The following is a 22,012-nucleotide window of genomic DNA, read 5'->3' on the forward strand; positions in this document are numbered from 1 at the left end:
CCCCCTCCTCTTCTTCCTTTCCTTTCTCTTATTGGTTCTATTTCTCAGTGGAATCCTGAGTAACAAATGAATGTGGACGGAGGAGGGGTTACTTAACAGTTCAGCTTGTCATGCAGTGACCTTGTAGTGGGAATGCACCCACATGATTAGCTTGCAATGAGAGATCCCTATCCCAGGCATCACATTGAGCTTCTTAGTACCAAGGTGCTTCATTTACATGAAAAACAAGTGAGTTCTCTGAGACCCTGTGGTGCCTGAATTATCCACATCCCCTATATGAATATCTTTCTCCTGTTACTGTGTTGCAGCATACTGAGTGCTAGATAAACAACTACTTGGGGTAACTAATATGGTATTAGCCTGGTACACATTGTGAATACTTAATTATAAGTGATGTCAGTAAAATAGAGGACATAATAACAGTTTACATATGCTTTGAACCAGACCTGTGCTTCTAATATCGTTCAGGAACCTGACCTGGTGTGAGCCAAATTATCTTCTTCAAAGTGGCCTAATGTGCTCTACTTCATATAAATAATGAAAGACTGACAAACATACATACCTTTGGAAGCTATCATATTAACATACTTGCATTATGATTCCTCCATTGTGTTGAAACTCACATGTTATTGTTTTTTATCACACTGCTAGTTCATTAATTGAGGTACAGTAATTCAAAGCTTAATAAAATGAAGCAGATTAAGAAGTTAGAGAGAAAATGATTTGCTATAGTTGGTAGTCAGGGAACTTCATTGTGTGATTTTAATTTATAGCCAAATGCTGGCACCAATTTCATATACATTTCCAGGAAACATATTAAAAGTTTAAATTCTGGTACTTAAAAAATAATGACAATCCAAATTTCACTCTTAATTTTCTTATCACCACTAGCTGCATAGCTTTCCCTTTCCCAGCTCTTTAAAGCAGAGTTCTACACATCCCTCACAAGTCTGTACTAGGTAAAATTTCAAACTAAGTTTAGTAATTTTTCAGATAACATCCAAATTCAAAAATCCATTTTCGGCCAGCGCCGCGGCTCAATAGGCTAATCCTCCACCTTGCGGCGCCGGCACACCAGGTTCTAATCCCAGTCGGGGCACTGATCCTGTCCTGGTTGCCCCTCTTCCAGGCCAGCTCTCTACTCATTCCATTTTGCACTGTGAGTATGCTAGAAGCATCAGCATAATGCTCAAGGGCTGAATTAATAGAGCATCCCGTCAGCATCAAAAGGCACTTCCAATGGCAAAGTCTAAAGGTCTGAAAACGCATGAGTGTGCAACATAACGGATGTTGCAATGAAGTCCTAATGTTGCCCTCTTTATGGCAATGATGGCTCATTAATATTTTCAGAAGATCTGCCAGTTTCATTTTGATGTTGAGAACAATAATCCATTTCATAATTACACATAATAAATAATGTCTCCCTAATGTTTTCCTTCACAGGATTTATGAAAAAGTAAAGACATGGCTGGTGCCGTGGCTTAACAGGCTAATCCTCCGCCTAGCGGCGCTGGCACACCGGGTTCTAGTCCCGGTCGGGGCGCCGGATTCTGTCCCGGTTGCCCCTCTTCCAGGCCAGCTCTCTGCTGTGGCCCGGGAGGGCAGTGGAGGATGGCCCAGGTGCTTGGGCCCTGCACCCCATGGGAGACCAGGAGAAGCACCTGGCTCCTGGCTTCGGATCAGCACGGTGTGCTGGCCTCAGCGCGCCAGCCGCGGCGGCCGTTGGAGGGTGAACCAACGGCCAAGGAAGACCTTTCTCTCTGTCTCTCTCCCTCTTTCTCACTGTCCACTCTGCCTGTCAAAAAAAAATTAAAAAAAAAGAAATATACATTTTCTAACTCAATTGGTTAAATGGCACAATCTTTAGCACCTTGAAGTTTGTATCAGACCCTGGAATTGTGAAAATTGTAGCTTGGAAAACTAATAAGAAGGCAGTCCTAAGCCAATGAAGGTCAAGGTTTGAATCAGTTTTATTTGGCAATTGGTTCACCCGCCAGTGGCCGCTGAGGCCTGTGCACTGCGGCTGGCACACCACGCTGATCCGAAGCCAGGAGCCAGGTGCTTCTCCTGGTCTCCCATGGGGTGCAGGGCCCAAGCACTTGGGCCATCCTCCACTGCACTCCCAGGCCACAGCAGAGAGCTGGACAGGAAGAGGGGTAACCGGGACAGAATCCGGCGCCCTGACCGGGACTGGAACCCGGCGTGCCGGCGCCACAGACAGAGGATCAGCCTATTGAGCCACGGCACCGGTCGAAAGTGTATATTTCATCAAAGATTGGTTCTGGCTGATTCTTTAAAATAGTAAGTAGGCTTTTAAAATGCACTCATTAGCCTCAAATCAGTCTAATTATCTAAACAAATGTGTCACTGAATATAGGTACATTCATTTAAACTTCAATTTACTGTAAAACTAGTTCCCTTAAAGAGACCTTTGCCTAAATTCATATTTATTGAGGCAATAACTAAAAAGTCTAACCTCACAGCAATTCTTACAGTATTGGCAATAAGGTAACTGGTATACCTTAGTAATTACCATACTGAATCACATGGACACTCTCCTGACTTCATGTCTCTCTAGAATATTATGATTTCTAACTTTAGATTGCATGACATGAACTAATTACAAAATAAGGAACTTAAAACTAAAGACTAAGTATTTAGTATTCAGATAAAATTTTCATGAATCACATATACTTATCAATAAAACTATAGGGAATTCAAATTCAGCAAGATCAAAAGACACCAAATTGTGTATATAGAAGCCAAGCATTTACCTCACATTACCCTTGGTGTTTCTGAGAACTGTTGCAGCAAAATTCTGGGTGACACCCACCAAGCTGATTCCATCCACCTCTACGATCTGGTCGTTGACTTGTATTCTTTAGGAAGAAGAAAAAATGACCCACAATTAATTTATCTGATAATGCATTATCATTCCCAACAAATGAGTTGGCGAAATACTTGATTTCTAAGATACTCTAACTGATCTTTTACATATATATACCCAGATGCATTACTGAAGAACTACAAAAAATATTTTTTTGTCTCTAAATTTATCTCCATCACTGCTTCCACAGAGCTAACTATCAAACTAATTTGGGTATCTAACCTTCCTATAGAATTTTGAAATAGAAATAATATGTATGCATGAGGATACACAATGTATATTCATTTATATACTTTCATAAATTATGAAGTTTATCTTTCTACAACTTTGTTTGTGGCCCACAATCTTATGTTTATATTTGAGGTTTCTCCATGGCCATTATAATTGCAATTACAATTGTATTATCTTTATGCATATCAGAACATATGTATTATTTTGCAGATGTACAATTTGTTGTTTTCCATTTTAGCCGTTATAAATAGCGCCTTAATAACCAGTTTCACACTTCACTTCTTACGTATATGTGCGTTTCTTTAGTATAAAGATGAATGTAACTAGAAATGAAATTCTTGAGTCAAAGGATACAGAATTTTTTGGGAAGATTTTTAATTTATTTGAAAGGCAGAGTTACAGAAAGAAAGGAGGGAAGAGAGAGAGAGAGAGAGAGAGAGAGAGAGAATCCATTCACTTGTTTACTCCCCAAATGGCCACAACAGCCAGGGTTTGACCAACATAAAATCAAGATCCAAGAGTTCCTTCTGGATGTCCCACAAGAGTGGCAGGGGTCCAACCACTGGGGCCACTTGTTCACTGCCTTCCCAGGCCATTAGCAGGGAGCTGGATTGGAAGTGGAGCAGCTGGGACATGAACCGGCACCCACATGGGAAGCCAGCATCTCAGGCAGTTTAACCCACTAGGCCACAATGGTGGCCCCAGATACAGACATTTTCAACTTTGTTAGATGCTGGCAAATCTCCACACCCCAGGAATACATGGTTATGTTCAGATCCTTTAAGTACTTCTTAAATCATAGGGATTTAGGAAGGTAATATGTTCCAATTATTAATTGCATTTCCCTAATTACTAGTGCAGGTGAATATTTCCTTATATGTTATGAATCATCTCCTACTTCCATAAATTATTAGACCACTTCTTTTACCCATCTGTCACTGCTTTTGGGTTGAAAGTCTTTTTTCTTATTGATTTATATAAGATACATTTATATATCCTACATACTTTCTATCCTGTACCTGCATACTTTCCTAAACATGTTACCTTTATAACCATTAACGAGTAAAATTAATTCATCATACACAGTCCCCACATCCAGAACATCTTCAAATTTAAAATTGTGATTCCTAGGGGCCAGTAACAGAGCAGGCAGGACGCTAAGGTAAGACCGGACAACAGGTGGCAGAACACAGCAGGGTGAATGTAGTGGGTTCTGGTGTTTTGTAGCACAGCAGAGTAACCATGGCTCAAGATGGAGTATTAAGTCCTATATAAATAACTAGAACAGACTAGTTGATAGTCTCCAAATACAAAGAAACAACAGGGAAGTGAGAAGGTTGGTTGTCTGGTATGGCTGGTATATGTGTTGAAATGTTCCATTATTCCCCCCTTAAAATGTGCGATATTGCATGTTAATTGAAAATTTAAATACAATAAATTCATTTAAAGCAAAATTTAAAGAAGAATATGAGAAGTACTAAACATAATAGAGAAATCCTGAAAATCAAGCTTTTTAAGAAAAAATAATAGTACAGAACTACCACTTTCTATAGAAAAAAAGAAGAAAAATACAGGTTTGTACAGTCAGTAGATAGAATGATCAGATGAAGGAAAACCAAGTAGATGAGTGTCTCAATAGGCAAGATGAAAGAACAAACTAGGTCAAAGAAGCTCCTGAAAATATCCTTCCTTTTCAGAGTGATTTAGATGAAATGCAGAGAAACCAATGCAATCGTAGGGACTAAGAACTCTAATCAAAGAAAGCAAAAGTGTTGGAAAGATTTAGGTAGAGAAAGAGAAGATGCTTGCTTCATTGATTCGAGTGATTCCATCAGCAATTTACCAAAATGAAATGATCCTGAGTGTATTCCAAGGACAGAGCTGTCAGGATAAATATTTGAGTGAGGTATGGCCCCTGTTTGAGAATATTATACACATACATATGCATATACACATACATATATACACACATGTGTAGAGATGCCTAAGTAGGATGTGTGCATATGTGGCAGGGAGTGGAGATACGAGATGTGAAAAGCTATACCAAACGTTAAAGTAAGTGTTAAGAAAATCTGAATAAAAGTGATTGATATCAAGAGGAGAGTCCTCACTCTTCAAAGTGAAGGTCAAATGAAACTAGAGCAGCAATAACACTGAAGATAGATGGGTTCACAGTGATTTTCCAAATAATCCATGAAAATCATCAGTCATATGATAAAGTGTTGTTTTAAATGGTGATGAAACAAAGATCACAGATTACTATAGCTTACCTTTATGAAAAGTAATAGAACATTAAAAACTAGTCACAGGAAATTTGCAAAGAAAAAAAATGATTCCTGGAAATGGAATTAATACACTCACAACAGGTTTGAGTGCCTTTCAAAAGTCTAGTGCCTGGATGTACCTTGAGCCCAGGTTGAGACACCATTTGGGACGCAGTGTCTCATATTAGAGTGCCTGGGTTTGAATCTTAACTCCATTTCTGATTCCTGCTTCCTGCTAATGTGAACTCTGAGAAGCACAGGTAATGATTCCATTATTTGGGTCCCTGCACCCATGTGAGAGACCTGGATTGAGTTCCAGCCTCCTGACTTAAGCCTGACCCAGCCCCAGCTATTGCAGGCATTTAAGGAGTGAATCAATAGATAGAAAAATCTTTGCCTCCCTCCCTTAATCTTTCCCCCATCACCTCCTCCCTTATTATCTCTCCCTCTCGCTATTCAGTGAAATAATAATAGAAAACTTCCCTAACTTGAAGAAACAAAGGGATATCCAAGTACAGGAAGTACATAGAATTCCTAATAGGCATGGCCAGAAAAGATTTTCACCATGACACACTGTAGTCAAACTTTCAACAGTAAAACCTAAAGAAAAGATTCTAAAATCTGCATGAGAGAAATGACAGATTACTTTCAGTGGATCTCCAATTAGATTCACAGCTGATTTCTCATCAGAAATCCTACAGGTTAGGAGAGAAAGGAGAGACATAGACTAAGTCTTAAGAGAAAAAAAACTGTCAAACCAGAAAACTAAACCCTGTAAAGGTCTCACTTATGAAGGTGAAATAAAGACCTTCTATAACAAACAGAAATTGAAGTATTTGTCACCAATTGTCCAGCCTTACAAATGATGCTTCAAGATACATTACACACAGAAACACAGAAAGATAGCCATCATTACAAAAGAATGTGAAAGCAGAAAATCTCCTAGTAAAAATACAAAGGAAATCCAAAGTAACAGACTGGCTGAATATATTAAAAAAAAAAAAAGACCCATCTATTTACTGCCTACAACAAACACACCTCAACAACAAATATACACAAAGACTGAAAGTAAAAGGATGGGAAAAAAAGATACTCCATTCTAACAGAAAGCAAAAATGAGCAGATGTAGACATCCTAATATCAGACAAGATAGACTATCACAAAAACTGTTAAGAGAGACAAAGAAGGATTATCTAATGATTAAGATATCAGTTTAACAGGAAGGTGACTATAATAAATGTATATGCACCCAATGTAAGGGCTCCTGACTATTTAAAATAAATGTCCATGGATCTAAAGGGAGACATAGACTCCAATACAATATTAATATTGGACTTCAATGCCTCACTATAATCAGTAGACAGATCAACTAGACAGGAAATCAACAAAGAAACAACAGACCTAACTGACACTATGGACCACATGGACCTAACTGATATCTACAGAACATTTCATTCCACAGCTGAAAAATATACATCATTTTCATCAGTGCCGGGAACTTTCTCTAGGATAGAACAAATGCTAGACAGAAAGCAAGCCTCAGCAAATTTTTTTTAAAAAAAATTGAAATCATGCCATGTATCTTTTCTGACCATAATGAAATGAAGCTGGAAATTAACAAGTTAAGAAACTCTAGAAAACATGCAAACACATGGAGACTGAACAACATGCCCCTGAATGAACAGTGGGTCATAGAAGAAATCAAAAGAGAGATAAAAAATTTCTGTAAATGAATGAAGATGACACTACAACATATCAAAACATATGAGATATAGCAAAAGCAGTGTAAAGAGGCAAGTTTATAGCTATTAGTGCCTACATGAATAAATTGGAAAGGCATCAAACACATGAGCTATCAATGCATCATAAGGACCCAGAAAAACAACAAACCAAACTCAAAATTGGAAGGAGGAAAGAAATTATTAAAATTAGAGAAGAAATAAACAAAATTGAAACAAAAAATTACAAAAAGTCAGTTAAATGAAGAGCTCGTTTTTTTGAAATGAATAAATAAGATTGATACACCACTGGACCAACTAACAACAACAACAATGAAAAGAAACCAAGAGAGAGAAGACCCAAATCAATAAAATCAGAGTTGAAAAGGGGGATGTAATGGGGCTAGTGTGGCATAGTAGGCAAAGCCTCCACCTGCAGTGCCTGTGTCCTGTATGGGCACTAGTTCATGTCATGGCTGCTCCCCTGTCTTCTTATGGCCTGAAAAAGCAGTGGAAGATAGGCCAAGTACTTGGGACCCTGGACCCACGTGGGAGACCTGGAAAAAGCTTCTGGCTCCTGGCTTCAGATTGGCCCAGCTCTGGCCATTGTGGCCATTTGGGGAGTGAACCAGTGGACGGAAGATCTTTTTCTCTGTCTCCTCCTTTCTCTTTCTGTAACTCTGCCTCTCAAAGAAATAAATACATCTTTTTTTCAAAAAAGGAGATGTAACAATGGATACCACAGAAATAAAAAGAATCACCAGGGACTAATACAAATAGCTATACGCCAACATATTAGAAAACCTAGAAAAAATGGATAGATTCCTGGACATACACAATCTACCAAAACTGGGTCATGAAGACATAGAAAACCTAAACAGACCAATAACCAAGACAGAGATTAAATCAGTAATGAAGACCCTCCCAACAAAGAAAAGTCCAGGACCAGACGGCTTCACTACTGAATTCTACCAGATTTGTAAAGAAGAACTAACTCTAATTCTTCTCAAGTTATTCAGAACAACTGAAAGGGACAGAACCTTCCAAAACTCCTTCTATGAGGCCAGCATCACCATGGAAAAAGACACAACAGAGAACTATAGACCAATATCCCTGATGAACATAGATGCAAAAATCCTCAACAAAACACTAGCTAAACAAATCCAATAACACATCAGAAAGATAATTCACCCAGATCAAGTGGGATTTATCCTTGGTATACAGGGAGGGTTCAACTTATACAAGTCAATAAATGTGATGCATCACACTAACAAATTGAAGAATAAAAACCACATCATTATCTCAATAGATGCAGAGAAAGCATTTGATAGAATACAAAATCATTTTATGATGAAAACCTTAAGCAAATTGGGTATAGAAGAAACATTCTTTTTTTAATCCTTTTTAAAATTTATTTTATTTTATTTTATTATTTTTTGACAGGCAGAGTGGACAGTGAGAGAGAGAGACACAGAGAGAAAGGTCTTTCTTTTTGCCATTGGTTCACCCTCCAATGGCTGCCGCAGCCGGCGCGCTGAGGCCAGCGCACTGCGCTGATCCAAAGGAAGGAGCCAGGTGCTTCTCTTGGTCTCCCATGGGGTGCAGGGCCCAAGCACTTGGGCCATCCTCCACTGCACTCCTGGGCCACAGCAGAGAGCTGGCCTGGAAGAGGGGCAACCGGGACAGAATCCGGTGCCCCGACTGGGACTAGAACCCGGTGTGCCGGCGCCGCAAGGTGGAGGATTAGCCTATTGAGAGGCGGCGTGGCATGAAGAAACATTCTTTAACATAATCAAGGCAATTTAAGACAAACCCACAGCCAGCATCACAGTGAATGGGGAAAAGTTGGAAGCATTTCCACTAAGATCCAGAATCAGACAAAGATGCCCACACTCACCACTGCCATTCAATACAGTCCTTGAAGTTTTAGCCAGAGCCACTAGGCAAGGAAAAGAAATCAAAGAGGTACAAATTGTATAGGAGGAAATCAAATTATCCCTGTTTGCAGAGGACATGAATCTATATAAAGGAGAACCAAAAGACTCCAGTAAGAAGTATGTTGGAACTCAGAGAGTTTGGTAGTTTAAGGATATAAAATTAACACACAAAAATCCATAGCCTTTTTATGCATAGAAAATGCCATGCCTGAGAAAGAAGTTGTAAGCTCATTCCCATTCACAATAGCTACAAAAAATTTAAATACCTCAGAATAAATTTTACCCAGGAGGTGAAAGCTCTCTCTGATGAAAATATTAGAGAAAGAAATAGAAAAAAAGCACACACACAAAATGGGAAAATTTTCCATGTTTGTGGATTAGAAAAATTAATATCATTAAAATGTCCATACTACCAAAAGCAATTTAAAGATTCAATGCAATCCTAATCAAAATACTACTGACATTATTCTCAGATCTGTAAGAAACTACACTAAAATTCATATGGAAATATAAGAGACACTGGATAGCTAAAACTATCTTAAACAACAAAAATAAAGCAATACCAGAATTCAAGACATATAACAGGGCAGTTATAAACAAAACAGCCTGGTATTGGCATAGAAATATATATGTAGGCCAATGGAACAGAATAGAAACTCCAGAAATCAATCCACTTATCAACGACCAACTAAAGGAGCTAAAATTACCTTCTAAAGAAAGGACAGTCTCTTCAACAAATGGTGCTGAGAAAACTAGACCTCTGCATGCAGAAGTATGAAACAAGATCCCTACCTTACACCTTACAGAAAAATCAACTCAAAATGGATCAAGGATCTAAATCTATGACCAGATACAATCAAGTTATTAGAGGAATACACTGGAGAAACTCTGCAAGACATTGGCATAAGCAAACACTTCTTGGAAAAGACCCCAGAAGCACAGGCAATAAAAAAAACAAAAACAAAAACAAAAACAAAAAAAACCTGACAAATGGGATTATATTAATCCAAGGAGCTTCTGCACTGTAAAGGAAGCACTCAACAAAGTGAAGAGGCAACTGACAGAATGGGAGAAAATAGTTGCAAACTATGCAGCTAATACAGGATTAATATCCCAAATCTATAAAGAGCTCAAGAGATTCAACAACAACAACAAAAAATCAAGTTATGAAATAGGCAAAGGACTTGAATGGGCATTTTTCAAAAGAGGGTACCCAAATGGCCAACAGAGCTGGACTAAGCCAAAACTGGAAGTCTTAAACTCCATCTGGGTCTTCTATGTGGGTGTCAATGGCCCAGGCACTTGGGTCATCCTCTGATGCTTTCTCAGGTACATTAGCAGGGAGGTGGATTGGCAGCAGTGCAGCTGACAATTGAACTGGCATCCATACAGAATGTCAGCATCTTAGGTGGTGGCTTAACCTGCTGCATCACAATGCTGGCCCCAATAAGTTTTAGCTCAATTGGAAGAAAGTCTGTAAATTCATAATGAAAAGTCCTACTGCAATTATGAAGTTCTAAGAGGTTATTTCCTTATCATCTGTGAAAAGGCAGAAGACTATTAGTAAATTAACTTCTTTTTTAAAAAAAATTATTTATTATATTTTAAAGTCAGAGTTACACAGAGAGAGGAGAGAGAGAGAGAGAGAGAGAGAGAGAGAGAGATGGAGGGAGGGAGGGAAAGGTCTTCCATCCACTGGTTCACTCCCCAGATGGCCGATCTGAAGCCAGGAGCCGGGAGCTTCTTCCAGGTCTCCCATGTGAGTGCAGGGGCCCAAGGACTTGGGCCATTTTCTACTGCTTTCCCAGGCCATAGCAGAGAGCTGGAGTGGAAGAGAAGCAGCCGGGACTGGAACCGGCGCCCATATGGGATGCCAGCGCTTCAGGCCAGGGTGTTAACCCACTGCGCCACAACGCTGGCCCCAATAAATTACTTTCAAAAGCAGAATATTAATAATCCCAATTTCTGGCCAGTGCTATGGCACAGCATGTTAACATGCTGCCTGGGGTACCTGTTTGAGTTCCAGCTGCTCTGCTCTCAATCTAGCTCCCTGCTGATGTGCCTGGGAAGGCAGAGGAAGATGTTTTCTTGCTACTTGGGTCCATGCCAAATATTTGGTCCCCTGCCGCCCACGTGGGAGACCCAGATGGAGTCGCAGACTCCTGGTTTGGTCTGGCCCAGCCCCAGTCATTGTAGCCACCTGGGGAGTCACAAAGGAAATGGAAAAATCTCTCTCTCCCTCTCTCTCACTCTGCCTTTCAAATAAATAAAAATAAATCTTTAAAAGAAATAATCCCACTTTCTTTTAGGCGTGACACACATGCAGTCAGCTGAACATTTCACTCAAAAGGTTCATTTCAAATTTTCCTGGTGCAAAATATTAAACAAAGTGCTATGGGCAAACAAACAAGACTATTACACTAAGATGTGCTCCTTCTTACAGAAGGTGTGATATCTCTATTTACATAAATTAGCTTGGTTTCCCTTGGGAACAGCTGTGTATGTCAATATGGGATCTGAAGACTACAAAAGAAATGATGCTGCTATGGTTCTCATGGGAAACTCATGAATTTTTTTTTTCAACACAGTTTACTCTCTCCTGACAAGGTGGCTAAATGGTATTTACTTAAATGTTAAAAAAATTCAAAGCTACTTATTCAATGTTCTAATTCAAAAAAAGATGAAATTTCTTTGAAGTTGGCAGTCACATTTCTGGGTGTATTTTATTTTCATGTCTAACTTTCTGTTCCTAGCCCCAGCCTGACACATCAGGTATTCAGTGTGAGGCTAAACTGAAATTTTTACATTAAATGTCCATATAGGGCACTGTGGCCCTGTGGGTTAAAGCCCTGACCTGTAGCACAGGTATTCCCTATTGGGCTAGTTTGAGTCCCAGCTGCTCCATTTCTGATCCAGGTCCCCACTAATTTGCTTGGGAAAGCAGCAGAGGATGGCCCAATCCCTTGGACCCCTGCATCCATGTGGGAGACCTAGAAGAGGTTCTTGGCTTCAGATTGGCTCAACTCTGGCTGTGGTGTCCATTTGGGGAGTGAACCAGCACATAGAAGACCTCTACCTCTCTCTGTAACTCTGTCTTTCAAGTAAATAAAGTAAATCTTTTTTTAATAAGTCCATGTAGCTTGAGATGTTTAAAGCCAAGACAAAAACGATTACAGGATGCTGGGATGTGTATCCAAATTACCTAGGTGAGTGTTTAAGTCCCAACCTCAGACCCCTATCCTAGAGATCTTAACTTCATAGATTTAGAAGGCACGCGAGAGCCTGCAGTTTTAGACAAAAACACACTGGAGAACTGCTCATGTCCAGAATCATCAACCATGGTTCCTAATTTCCCTTCTACCTGTGTTATCTTTAAAAATGCCAGAACTGGAGCTGGTCTTGTGGCACAGCGGTAAAGCCACCATCTGCAGTGCTGGTATCCGATATGGGTACCAGTTCATGTCCTGGCTGCTCCAGTTCCAATCCAGCTCCTGTTAATGGCCAGGAAAAGGCAGCAGAAGATGATCCAGGAGCTTGGGCCCCTGCCACGCATGTGTGAGATCCAGCTGAAGCTCCAGGCTCCTGGCTTTGGCTTTGCCCAGACCTGGCTGTGGAGGCCATCTGGGGAGTGAAACAGCTGATGAAAGATCTCTCTCTCTCTCTCTCTTTCTAACTCTTTCAAACAAATAAACCATTAAATAAATGAATAAAAGTACCAGAACGGGGATCATCTGTTTTGATATTTCTGAGGTGCAGCCACGTGCTGCCTGCCCTAGAAGACGTTAGCCAGCTGTCCTCACCCACATCTGTTGCACCCCAGCAGTCAGGTCAATGGAAGGAAATGACGGGCCACAGACACAGAGAGATCCACCCACCCGGGGATCTTATGTCTATAAAAGAAAGCCAGTGTTCTGCCTACAAATCAGAAAGTCATTCACGTGCTTTCTCATTTCCACATCTGAGAAATACTCTAAAATTGTGTCCTAAAAAAGTCAGAAGATAACAAGCTGTCAAGGAAAGAACTGCCAGGCAAGTTTCCTGGATGGCTTGGGGCTAACAGTGCCTTCTGCTCACCTGCCATCCCGCTGGGCTGCACCGCCTTCTGTCACTGTCTTGACAAATATCCCCAGCTTTTCGAGTCCGGCATCTGCTCCAACGCCCATTCCAATAATACTGATACCAAGGCCATCCTCATCTGCAGAGAAAAAAAGGGAAACTCTAGATTTGACACTGGTCTGTGATTAGCCGGGGAGGTCGGCTGGATGCTTCCGGTGTTGCTCTTTTTCTGCGCAGGAGACATGAAATGCTTGCCTTAGCAGAAGTCTTCCTCGTCCTTGGAGGGAGGGCACCAAACAAGATCTGCAGAAAGGCCCCTGATCGCATGTGACCACTGCGGGTGGCCATTCATTGTGCTCCCAAAGAAAAGCAGTAATTTGGTTACTGAATAATCGATCTGACTTAAACACAGATTCTTATAAAAATCTCATGAATTACTTTCAGCATAAAAGCACACATACTCAAACATGTGCATAAATTTAAGTAAATGTCACATATAGGAATTTCTTATTTATTCACATATACTTCCCTTTTCTTTTGAACTTGTCCACTCACATTAATAAGATCGTATGTGTCTTTGAGTACTTTCCCGTGTGCTAATATTATACAAGGATATATACTTAACTACAGCATATACATGCTACACATTCATATACAACACACAGGTATATATATATATATATACATATATATATATATACATACATACATACATACACAAACATATTTGGCTGTGAACACACATTCTTTCCTTTACCCAAGTGATATTACAACTATTTATTTATAAATATTATATCTCCACAGCTTTTCAAAAATCAGTGACATCTTATGGACAAAACTTGTATAACTCAAAATCACTTCTAATAACTGCATGGTATTTTCTGGTGAGATGGAATCATACCACGTCCAGCCACTTCTCTGTTAACAGACACTCACTTTTGTTTCCATTTTATTGGCTCTGTGGACAATACTGACAATAGCTGCTTTTCTTTCAAATTCACTTAGAAATCAAGAGCGTATCCATATTTCCAATTGTCCTTTCAATTGTCATAAATAGTTGAATTCCAATGAAATAAAATGCACACTATTTGTGTACTACATTTATTGCTTAATGTTCAAAGCTATTTTCTGATAGGCTCAAAGTCTTTGAAGCCATGGTTTATTCACAGCATAAAAAATAGGTACTAGCTGATCAACAGTGATGGAATACTAAAGGAAAACTAGCCCCCATGTGCAACAGAATACTAATAGCTTTTGAAACACTTTTTCAGCTCTGGACTGTAATGAGTACTCTCAATCAGCATTCTTTTGAAGAGGGCTTATCTCATTGACTATTACCTTTCACCAACTTCTGCTTAAAGTATTTCTAAGCACAATTCATAATCCCACATCAATATCCTACATATGTTTACAAAGGTTCCACTTGGCAAAGTGTGATTTGTTTGCTTAGTTGTATGCCACAGGAATATTTATAGTGTTTTCCTTGGATGAGTTTTCTGACATGAACCTCAGCTGAAGGCACTTTCACATTAATCCTACACATGGAAATCCCTCCAGCGTGAGACCTTAATGCTGTTTAATGTATGAATGATCGCCAAAGACTTTTCTCATTCATTATATTCAGAATGTTTGTGTATGTGTCTAATCCCTCATATTTATTGCATTCCATTTCCTTCTCTGGTCTAAACACTCTGACATTCATCAGAAAGATCTTTCTTGCTAAAGGTTTTCCTACATTCACTAGTTTTAGGGTTTCTCGCAGGACTGCACTGTCAAGAACCAAGCAGTAACCCCACCTTGCTCTGGACGAAGTCCTGGGGACAAGGAGAATCACCAAGCAGGCAGAGCAGCCAGGAAAAGGTAGAAATGGTACTGAGGCTGTGTTTCTATGGAAGATAAGCTTCGAGCTTATTTCCCAACCCAAGCAAGGGACCCACGCTGGCTTAGCATTCTGCACACTGCTGGAGAGACTTGCACTTATATTCACAGGTGTGTGGGCCATTAGATTTCCTCTCATCCATTTTTCTACTGAGTTTCGCTGTCTTTATTTTCCCGGAACAATGTGCAAAGTTTCTTGGCATGCCACAGATATCCACTCTGCAATCCACAAGGCAGAGCCTTCCCCTGCCACCTTTATCATTTTCCAATAGTTCTGACATAATTACCTTTAAAAGCCTAACATTTTGGATGACTGAATTGCTTATTTTTCTCTTATTTTGATTTCCCACTTTGGTTAAGCCCCATGTGAATGGTAACCTTAGGTGTGGATTTCACTGGAGTAGGGAATATCTAGAAACCTGTAACTTACAGAAGTATGATTTGGGGCTATCTGTGAGGGTGTTTCCAGAGGGGATTAGTGTTTGAGTGTGGGAGGAAGAAGGGCAAGATCACTCTTGTTGTGGCTGGGCACTACCGCATCAACAGGAATCCTGGAGACGGCGACACAGGGGCAGACTGGGCTCTCCCTGCAGGAGCCGGGGCCCTCATCTTCTGCCTGGGACATCAGAACCCAGGCTGTCTGGCCTCTGGCCTCCACGACGGACCCCAGCCATCTCCTCCTCAGGCTGTCAAGCTTCCACTGGCTCCCCCAGCTCTGAGGCCACAGGAGTGACAATGACCCAGCCCACAGCTTGTCACGAGACTTCTTGCTGTCACGATCATGTCAATTAACTTCTATTAAATCCCTTCTCTTATTTGCATATTCCTATTCTATTGATTCTATTGGAGAACTCTGAATAATACACTCTTCCCCCCACCAACCTAGATGAAATTTTCTTCAAACATCTTTATTGTTAATATTTCATGATTTAGTCCTCACAGGATTGTTACCACAACAAGTAATAAAGGCATCTGACACTACAAATACATTCTTCCAGACAGAGGCTCAGCTATGCCAGAACATTCAAGGGAGCACAGTGTTACCTCTAAGCTGAAATGCAATGCACATCACATGCTAAATTCTCACACATATTAACGCATTTCTCTGGATTTTCTATTGTATTCCACTTATTAACTTCTGTATGACCACAATTTTAAAGCATTCACACAAACTTTACATTATGTTTAGATATTTGATAAATTAAATCCTTTGCATTCTTTTTTTTTTGACAGGCAGAGTGGATAGTGAGAGAGAGAGAGACAGAGAGAAAGGTCTTCCTTTGCTGTTGGTTCACCCTCCAATGGTCACTGCGGCCGGCACACCGCACTGATCTGAAGTCAGGAGCCAGGTGCTTCTCCTGGTCTCCCATGGGGTGCAGAGCCCAAGCACCTGGGCCATTATCCACTGCACTCCCGGGCCACAGCAGAGAGCTGGACTGGAAGAGGGGTAAGGGACAGAATCCGGCACCCCGACCGGGACTAGAACCCAGTGTGCCGGTGCCGCAAGGCAGAGGATTAGCCTATTGAGCCACAGAACCGGCCCCTTTGCATTCTTTTTCATACATTCAATAGCTATTTGTCCATATAAAATTTGACATTACTTTTTGCAGTGCCCTCTGCCTACCCAACTTTGTTGGCAGCACTATTTGAACTGCATTGGTCCTATATTTAAATTTATAGAAATGTTTCTGTACTGAGTCTTCCCATGCAAGCATGTCCTTCAATTTGCTTAGATTTTGTCTTTCATAAATATTTTCAATAAATTACATGTATTTCTTAAAAATAAATTTTAAAAGTATTATGTTATTTTGGCACCATTGTAAATGAAATATGTTTCCCATTTTCATTTCTTAGTTTTTAATGTGAAATACATAGAAAAAAGAATAGAAATACATAGACAAATATTAATTTTTATATGAACTTAAATCTGACCTTCTCTCTTATAAATTATCTTACCAAGTCTAGTATTTTTAGATTAGAATCAATTTGTGCTAATTTAAACAGAGTTTTTATATGAAAAGGCTGTTATCAATTACCTTTTCAAATGGCTGTAGGCTTTTTACTTTAACTGTTATGTGGATAAATTTCCTTATAATGAACCACACTACATTCTTATCTAAAACCTTACTTGCATTTTTTCCTTTAAATACTGCTACATTTGATACTATTTCCTTTGACATTTTAAAACATATATTCATAATTGGAGTTGCACTATAGCAATTCTGGTTGCAAATTGAGTTTTTGGTATAAACTGTCATTTTTTTTTCTTTTGCTACAACAAATTCAATAGCTTTCCTTCATTTTCCATAGTCTAAGATAGCCAAAATAACACTGGATCTATGTGTTCTCTAAAGGTATAATAGAACTAACTACCTGGTTCTGATGACTTTTTAATGTTTTGTCTTTACCCACAAATCGAGTTTCACCTATAAAAATCAGTTCTATACAAATTGACTTGATTTTGATAATTCATATTTTGTTAAGAAATAACTAAAGATTTCCCAACATTCATCCTACTGCCAATGAAGATCAGTGGCTGACAATTCTCACACACCGGATATTTGCAAGTATTTGCTTTCCATTCCTATGCCGCATATATTAACTTTCAATTCTCCTCAGCCAGCAGTGTGAAGGGCTGATATATTTTATGAATATATGTAATTTAAAAACTCGCATTGACTTGTTTTACTAGATTTTTTCTTTTCTATGTCATTAACACTACTTTTATTCATATTATTCTCCCTTCCTACTTTGTTTGATTTATTGTATTTGCCTTGCTGATTTCTGACACAAGTATTTAACTTTTTTCTTTTAAAGAAAGCTTAAACTTTTCTTCTGAATAAGGCTTCTGCTATGTGTTATAGATTTTTAAAATGTAATCCTTTTCAAGATGGTTGGGAAATATTAATTTTAATTGTCTCTTTTTCTCAAACATTTATCTAGCAATTTTTTTTTAGTTTCCAAGTAGTCACAATATTAAAATTTTAATTTTAAAATATTTTCCAAGGGACAGTATTCCTTTTAAATATAGTTTTAAGTTGAATGAGTTATATTAATCTAGTCTTCTGTTGTCCTTACTGTCTATAGACCTGTCATTTCTCCAAGAAATGTACTGAAATCTTTAATACTTACATCTGATTATCTTATAGTTTAACTTTTCTGGTTAATTTTTAGTAGAAATGAAGCATACATACAAAAGAGCTTATGGGACTATTTTACTTACAAAACATATGTTTAAAGAACAAAAAGGGAACAAACACTGAGAACCAACAGAGTCACAGAACACTACTGACACCCCCAAAGCCTGCTGTGTATCTTGCTCTCACTGTTACTGGTTGGCCACTATCCTACCCATTGTGTTCACCATTCCCTCCTTTACTTGACACTGCTTAAAAAAAAAAAAAAGCAACTTATTTGACTTATTTGTACATCCCTATCTGATATGCTGTTCAGTTTTTCTCATTATGAAATTTAATAAGTGGAATTACACTGAATGATTTCTGCTGAGATGTGTTTTTATTTTCCCGCAACTTCCTATTTGTAAGGATCATACAGACTGCTGTGATTGGTGGCTCATTCACTTTTACTGCTGAATAATATAATATATTATTAACTAGATACGCCACCATCATTCATGAATATTTGGCATAGCCCCATTTTTTGTTACGGCAAGAATACTATGGCCCGTGGCCAAATCCAACTGTTTTTGAATGGCCCATGAGCTAAGAATAGTATTTTACCTTTGCAAACACATGGGTGTTTTCCATAACAACACGGCCTCACTGTCCTTTCCCCCTTCTCCTGGTTGCTTTACCTACTTCGTGTGTTTGCTTGTGCCTAACGACCTGTGCAGAGCAAGGTGGGGTCTCAGCAGCGTTCCTGACTAAGCAGCCTTGGGGGGAGCCGTAACACTGTGACGAAGGCAGGAAAGACATTATGGAGAAAAATCCTCCTGACGCGTGTCAGAGTGACTGCTCTTGTCTTTTTTCCTCCTGTGGCCTGTGAACCACACATCCAAGCTCCCTGTGACTTGCCCTGGATACCGACCCTACTCTGAGAATGAGTTTAGGACATCACTTACACTTGCTCTTCTAGGTAGCAGGTGCAGTCTCAACAACAACCATCCTTTTCTTCTTAGTTCCTCTGGTGAAATTTTTATTTGAGATCAAGGAGTGTTTGTTGTTGCTAGTTTCCTTCAGAACATCTTTTTAAAGCCATGCTGAAAATCCCTGAGTGGGCTTTTTGTTTATTCAAGTTTTCATCTGCTTGTGCTGCTTTTTACCGAAGCGCTCTGGGATGTGTTACTGTCCTATGCACTGGGTCACAGCTGCTTCTGGGTGCCCATCAGTCCCTGTCCCCTAGTCCCATGGGATCAGGAGAGACTGCAGCAGGGAGGCTGCTGTAACAGCGGAGGGAGCAGGCAGAAGGCCCTCTGCCCCCCCCCCCCCTTCTCTCTCTCTCTGCTTTTTCCCCCAGAGACAAAGAGGATGTAGCGTCACTGTTTAAATTTTCCTGGGTTCCATCACCCTCCTCCAGACATCCACAGTTTCCACAGGATAACACAGACTTTCCCGGTATCTACCACCTTCTGAGTCAAACCATGTCTACTATCCCCTCCACCAAAAATAAAACAAAAACAAAAACAACCACCCGTCTGGAGCTCTCACTTGTATTAGCTCCATCTGGGCTCTCTGTCACACCAGCCTGGTTTCCAGGAATACACAAAGTGCTGGGCCTTGCCCAGTGAGCCCTGATCCCAACCACCACGATGAGCAGCTGAAGTGGAGGGGCTGGCAGTGGGAGGCATGAGGGAGTCTCTCAACCCATCTAACTAGAATCCAAATCAACTGCTTTTGAACCTCAGTAAATCAGACAATCCTGGAGAATCGAAACTTCACCAAGCCTTAGCGAAAAGGCTACCGTTGGGAAAAGCAAGTCTGCATTACTGACACAGCAACACAATGAGTGACGCTGCAGATGTCATGCTCACGTGCCTTTCTCTAGGTGCACCGGGAAAAGTTCCAGCTTTTCTACTCGTTTTTCAAGCTCATACTCGGCTGAAGCGGCCACGGGGTCAACTTCGTCATTTCTCCTGTCGTAGTCTTCATTGGAGTATGTGTTGAACACCTGCAGTAAGAGGCCCACAACAAGATGATAATACACAAACCACAGCTTTCTTAACAAAAGAGAATCTGCTAGGTATTCCACAATATCTAAGTTTAAAAAAAGCCATGATGGATTCCTTCTAAACCGTTATTTTGTCTTTAATTTTAATCGAGGTGTTACCATTTTTAATAATTTAAGAGACAACACTAGCCACAAAATAACCCATTTGAATAACAATATGCATCATCTTTTACAGAATCCCCAGAATAAACCATAAGGAAAAGCACCCTGATGCTACCTAAGCAAATACCCTCAACGGAAGCTGTATTGCAGTGCCACCTCGTCCAGCCCCAAGATGGCAGTGCACCAAAGCTGTAATCATTTTTCAATCACAGGATCACCGAGCCTGATTTCTGGTCCATACTATCCTGGTCAATATGAGAGTCATTACTCATTTTACTTGTATATAGATTGCAATTAAACTCACATTGCCTGTTTCTTTGAAATGACTATCACAACATTCATTGCTCATGAGCTATGGAGCAAGTAGGATATGGACAGGGCTTTATTTCTGACGTATACACCCTTCAAGGGTTGCTGTGGGAAAGTTGATCGCCCTGATTTCTGGTGAAACAGCTAGCTGCCTTATATGAAAATGAACTGAAATAGCTCTCCGATCCTGCTCTTAATATACTGAAGAATATTTAAAAGACATAAATGGGTAACTCAAGTCCAGTTAATATATGTAATAAAAACTGACTTTTTCAACTAAATTCAACAACTGTTAAGTATCTAAACTATGAAAGAGATAATAAAAGTTTACTCCCAAATCTTAAAATCTGAGATTGAGTAGTTTTCAAAGTATAAGATGCTATAACTAAAAGAGAAAGCTGGAGTGGATATCTGGGCACAGTAGGCAAGACACCACTTGGAGGACAGGTGTGGCATGGTGGTTAACTTGTTCCTGGGAATGCCTGCATCCCATATCAGAGTACTTACTTTGAGTCCCGGCTACTCTGTTTCTGATCCAGCTTCCTGCTAATGTGCACTTGGGATTCAGTGATGATGGCTCAAGTACTTGGACATATGGAAGATCCAATGAATTCTGGCTCCTGACTTCAGCCTGTCCCAGACCTTGCTGTTGCATGCATTTGGAGAGTAAACTAGGGAACACTTCTCTGTATCTGTCCGTATGTCTGTCTGTCTCTCTGCCTCTTTGCTTTATAAATAGAATGGTAATAAACTTAAAAAAATATGCATTTGGGATACCCACATCTCTACGGGAGTGCCTGGATTTGAGTCCTGGCTACTCTGTGTCCCATCTCCCTTCTGGCTAATGTGAACCCCGGGTGGCAGCAGAGAATGGCTCGCATATTTGGGTCCCCGCCACCCATATGATAGATGTGGAGTGAGTTTCTGGCTCCTGGCTTTGACCTGGCTCTGCCACAGCTATTGTGGACATTTGGGCAGTAAACCAGAACATGAAAGATTTACCTCTCTCTTCCCTCCTCCTCCCCATCTCTCTGTCCTGTTCTTTCACTCCCTCCCTCCCTCCCTTTTTTCCCTTTTCAGGTAAATGAAAAACAAACACAATGCTTACAACGTGTTGTATAATTTCTATTTACAGAAGATCAGAGATGTAAGTAATCATGCCTGTAGCCTACAAAGTTGTCCCTGATAGTCTAGTATGCTGTCCGTATTAATGGAAAATTGGCAGTTCTTACAGTCTATACCTGGGATCCTAAAAACAGGAAATAAAAGTTGACTGTGTAAAAGAAGATGGTTCCTAATGGTACATTATTCTCAAAATCATGCACCACACCTCTCCACCACAGCAAACATTACTGCAGCAAAATGCACATTTCTATACCACAGAGATTGAACTTTGATTTATCTTTCATAAATATGCTTCCCATGCCCTTCCACAGACTCCTC

General features: G+C 40.0%; 1 protein-coding gene across 7 annotated transcripts in view; it reads right to left on the reverse strand.

The window, feature by feature from the left end:
- Positions 1-22,012, reverse strand: part of PPP1R9A (protein phosphatase 1 regulatory subunit 9A) — a 326,933-nt gene that overhangs the window by 108,419 nt on the left and 196,502 nt on the right. For all 7 annotated transcript variants that reach the window (XM_062178639.1, XM_062178637.1, XM_062178638.1 and 4 more), the window contains exons 3-5: positions 19,966-20,098; positions 13,112-13,232; positions 2,775-2,879 (exon numbers count right to left, since the gene is read on the reverse strand). In XM_062178639.1, the coding sequence (XP_062034623.1) occupies positions 2,775-2,879; positions 13,112-13,232; positions 19,966-20,098 (359 nt within the window). The remainder of the gene's footprint in view (positions 1-2,774; positions 2,880-13,111; positions 13,233-19,965; positions 20,099-22,012) is intronic.

This window comes from Lepus europaeus, chromosome 20 (genome assembly GCF_033115175.1).
Source record: "Lepus europaeus isolate LE1 chromosome 20, mLepTim1.pri, whole genome shotgun sequence".
In the NCBI taxonomy this organism is placed as follows: Eukaryota; Metazoa; Chordata; class Mammalia; order Lagomorpha; family Leporidae; genus Lepus; species Lepus europaeus.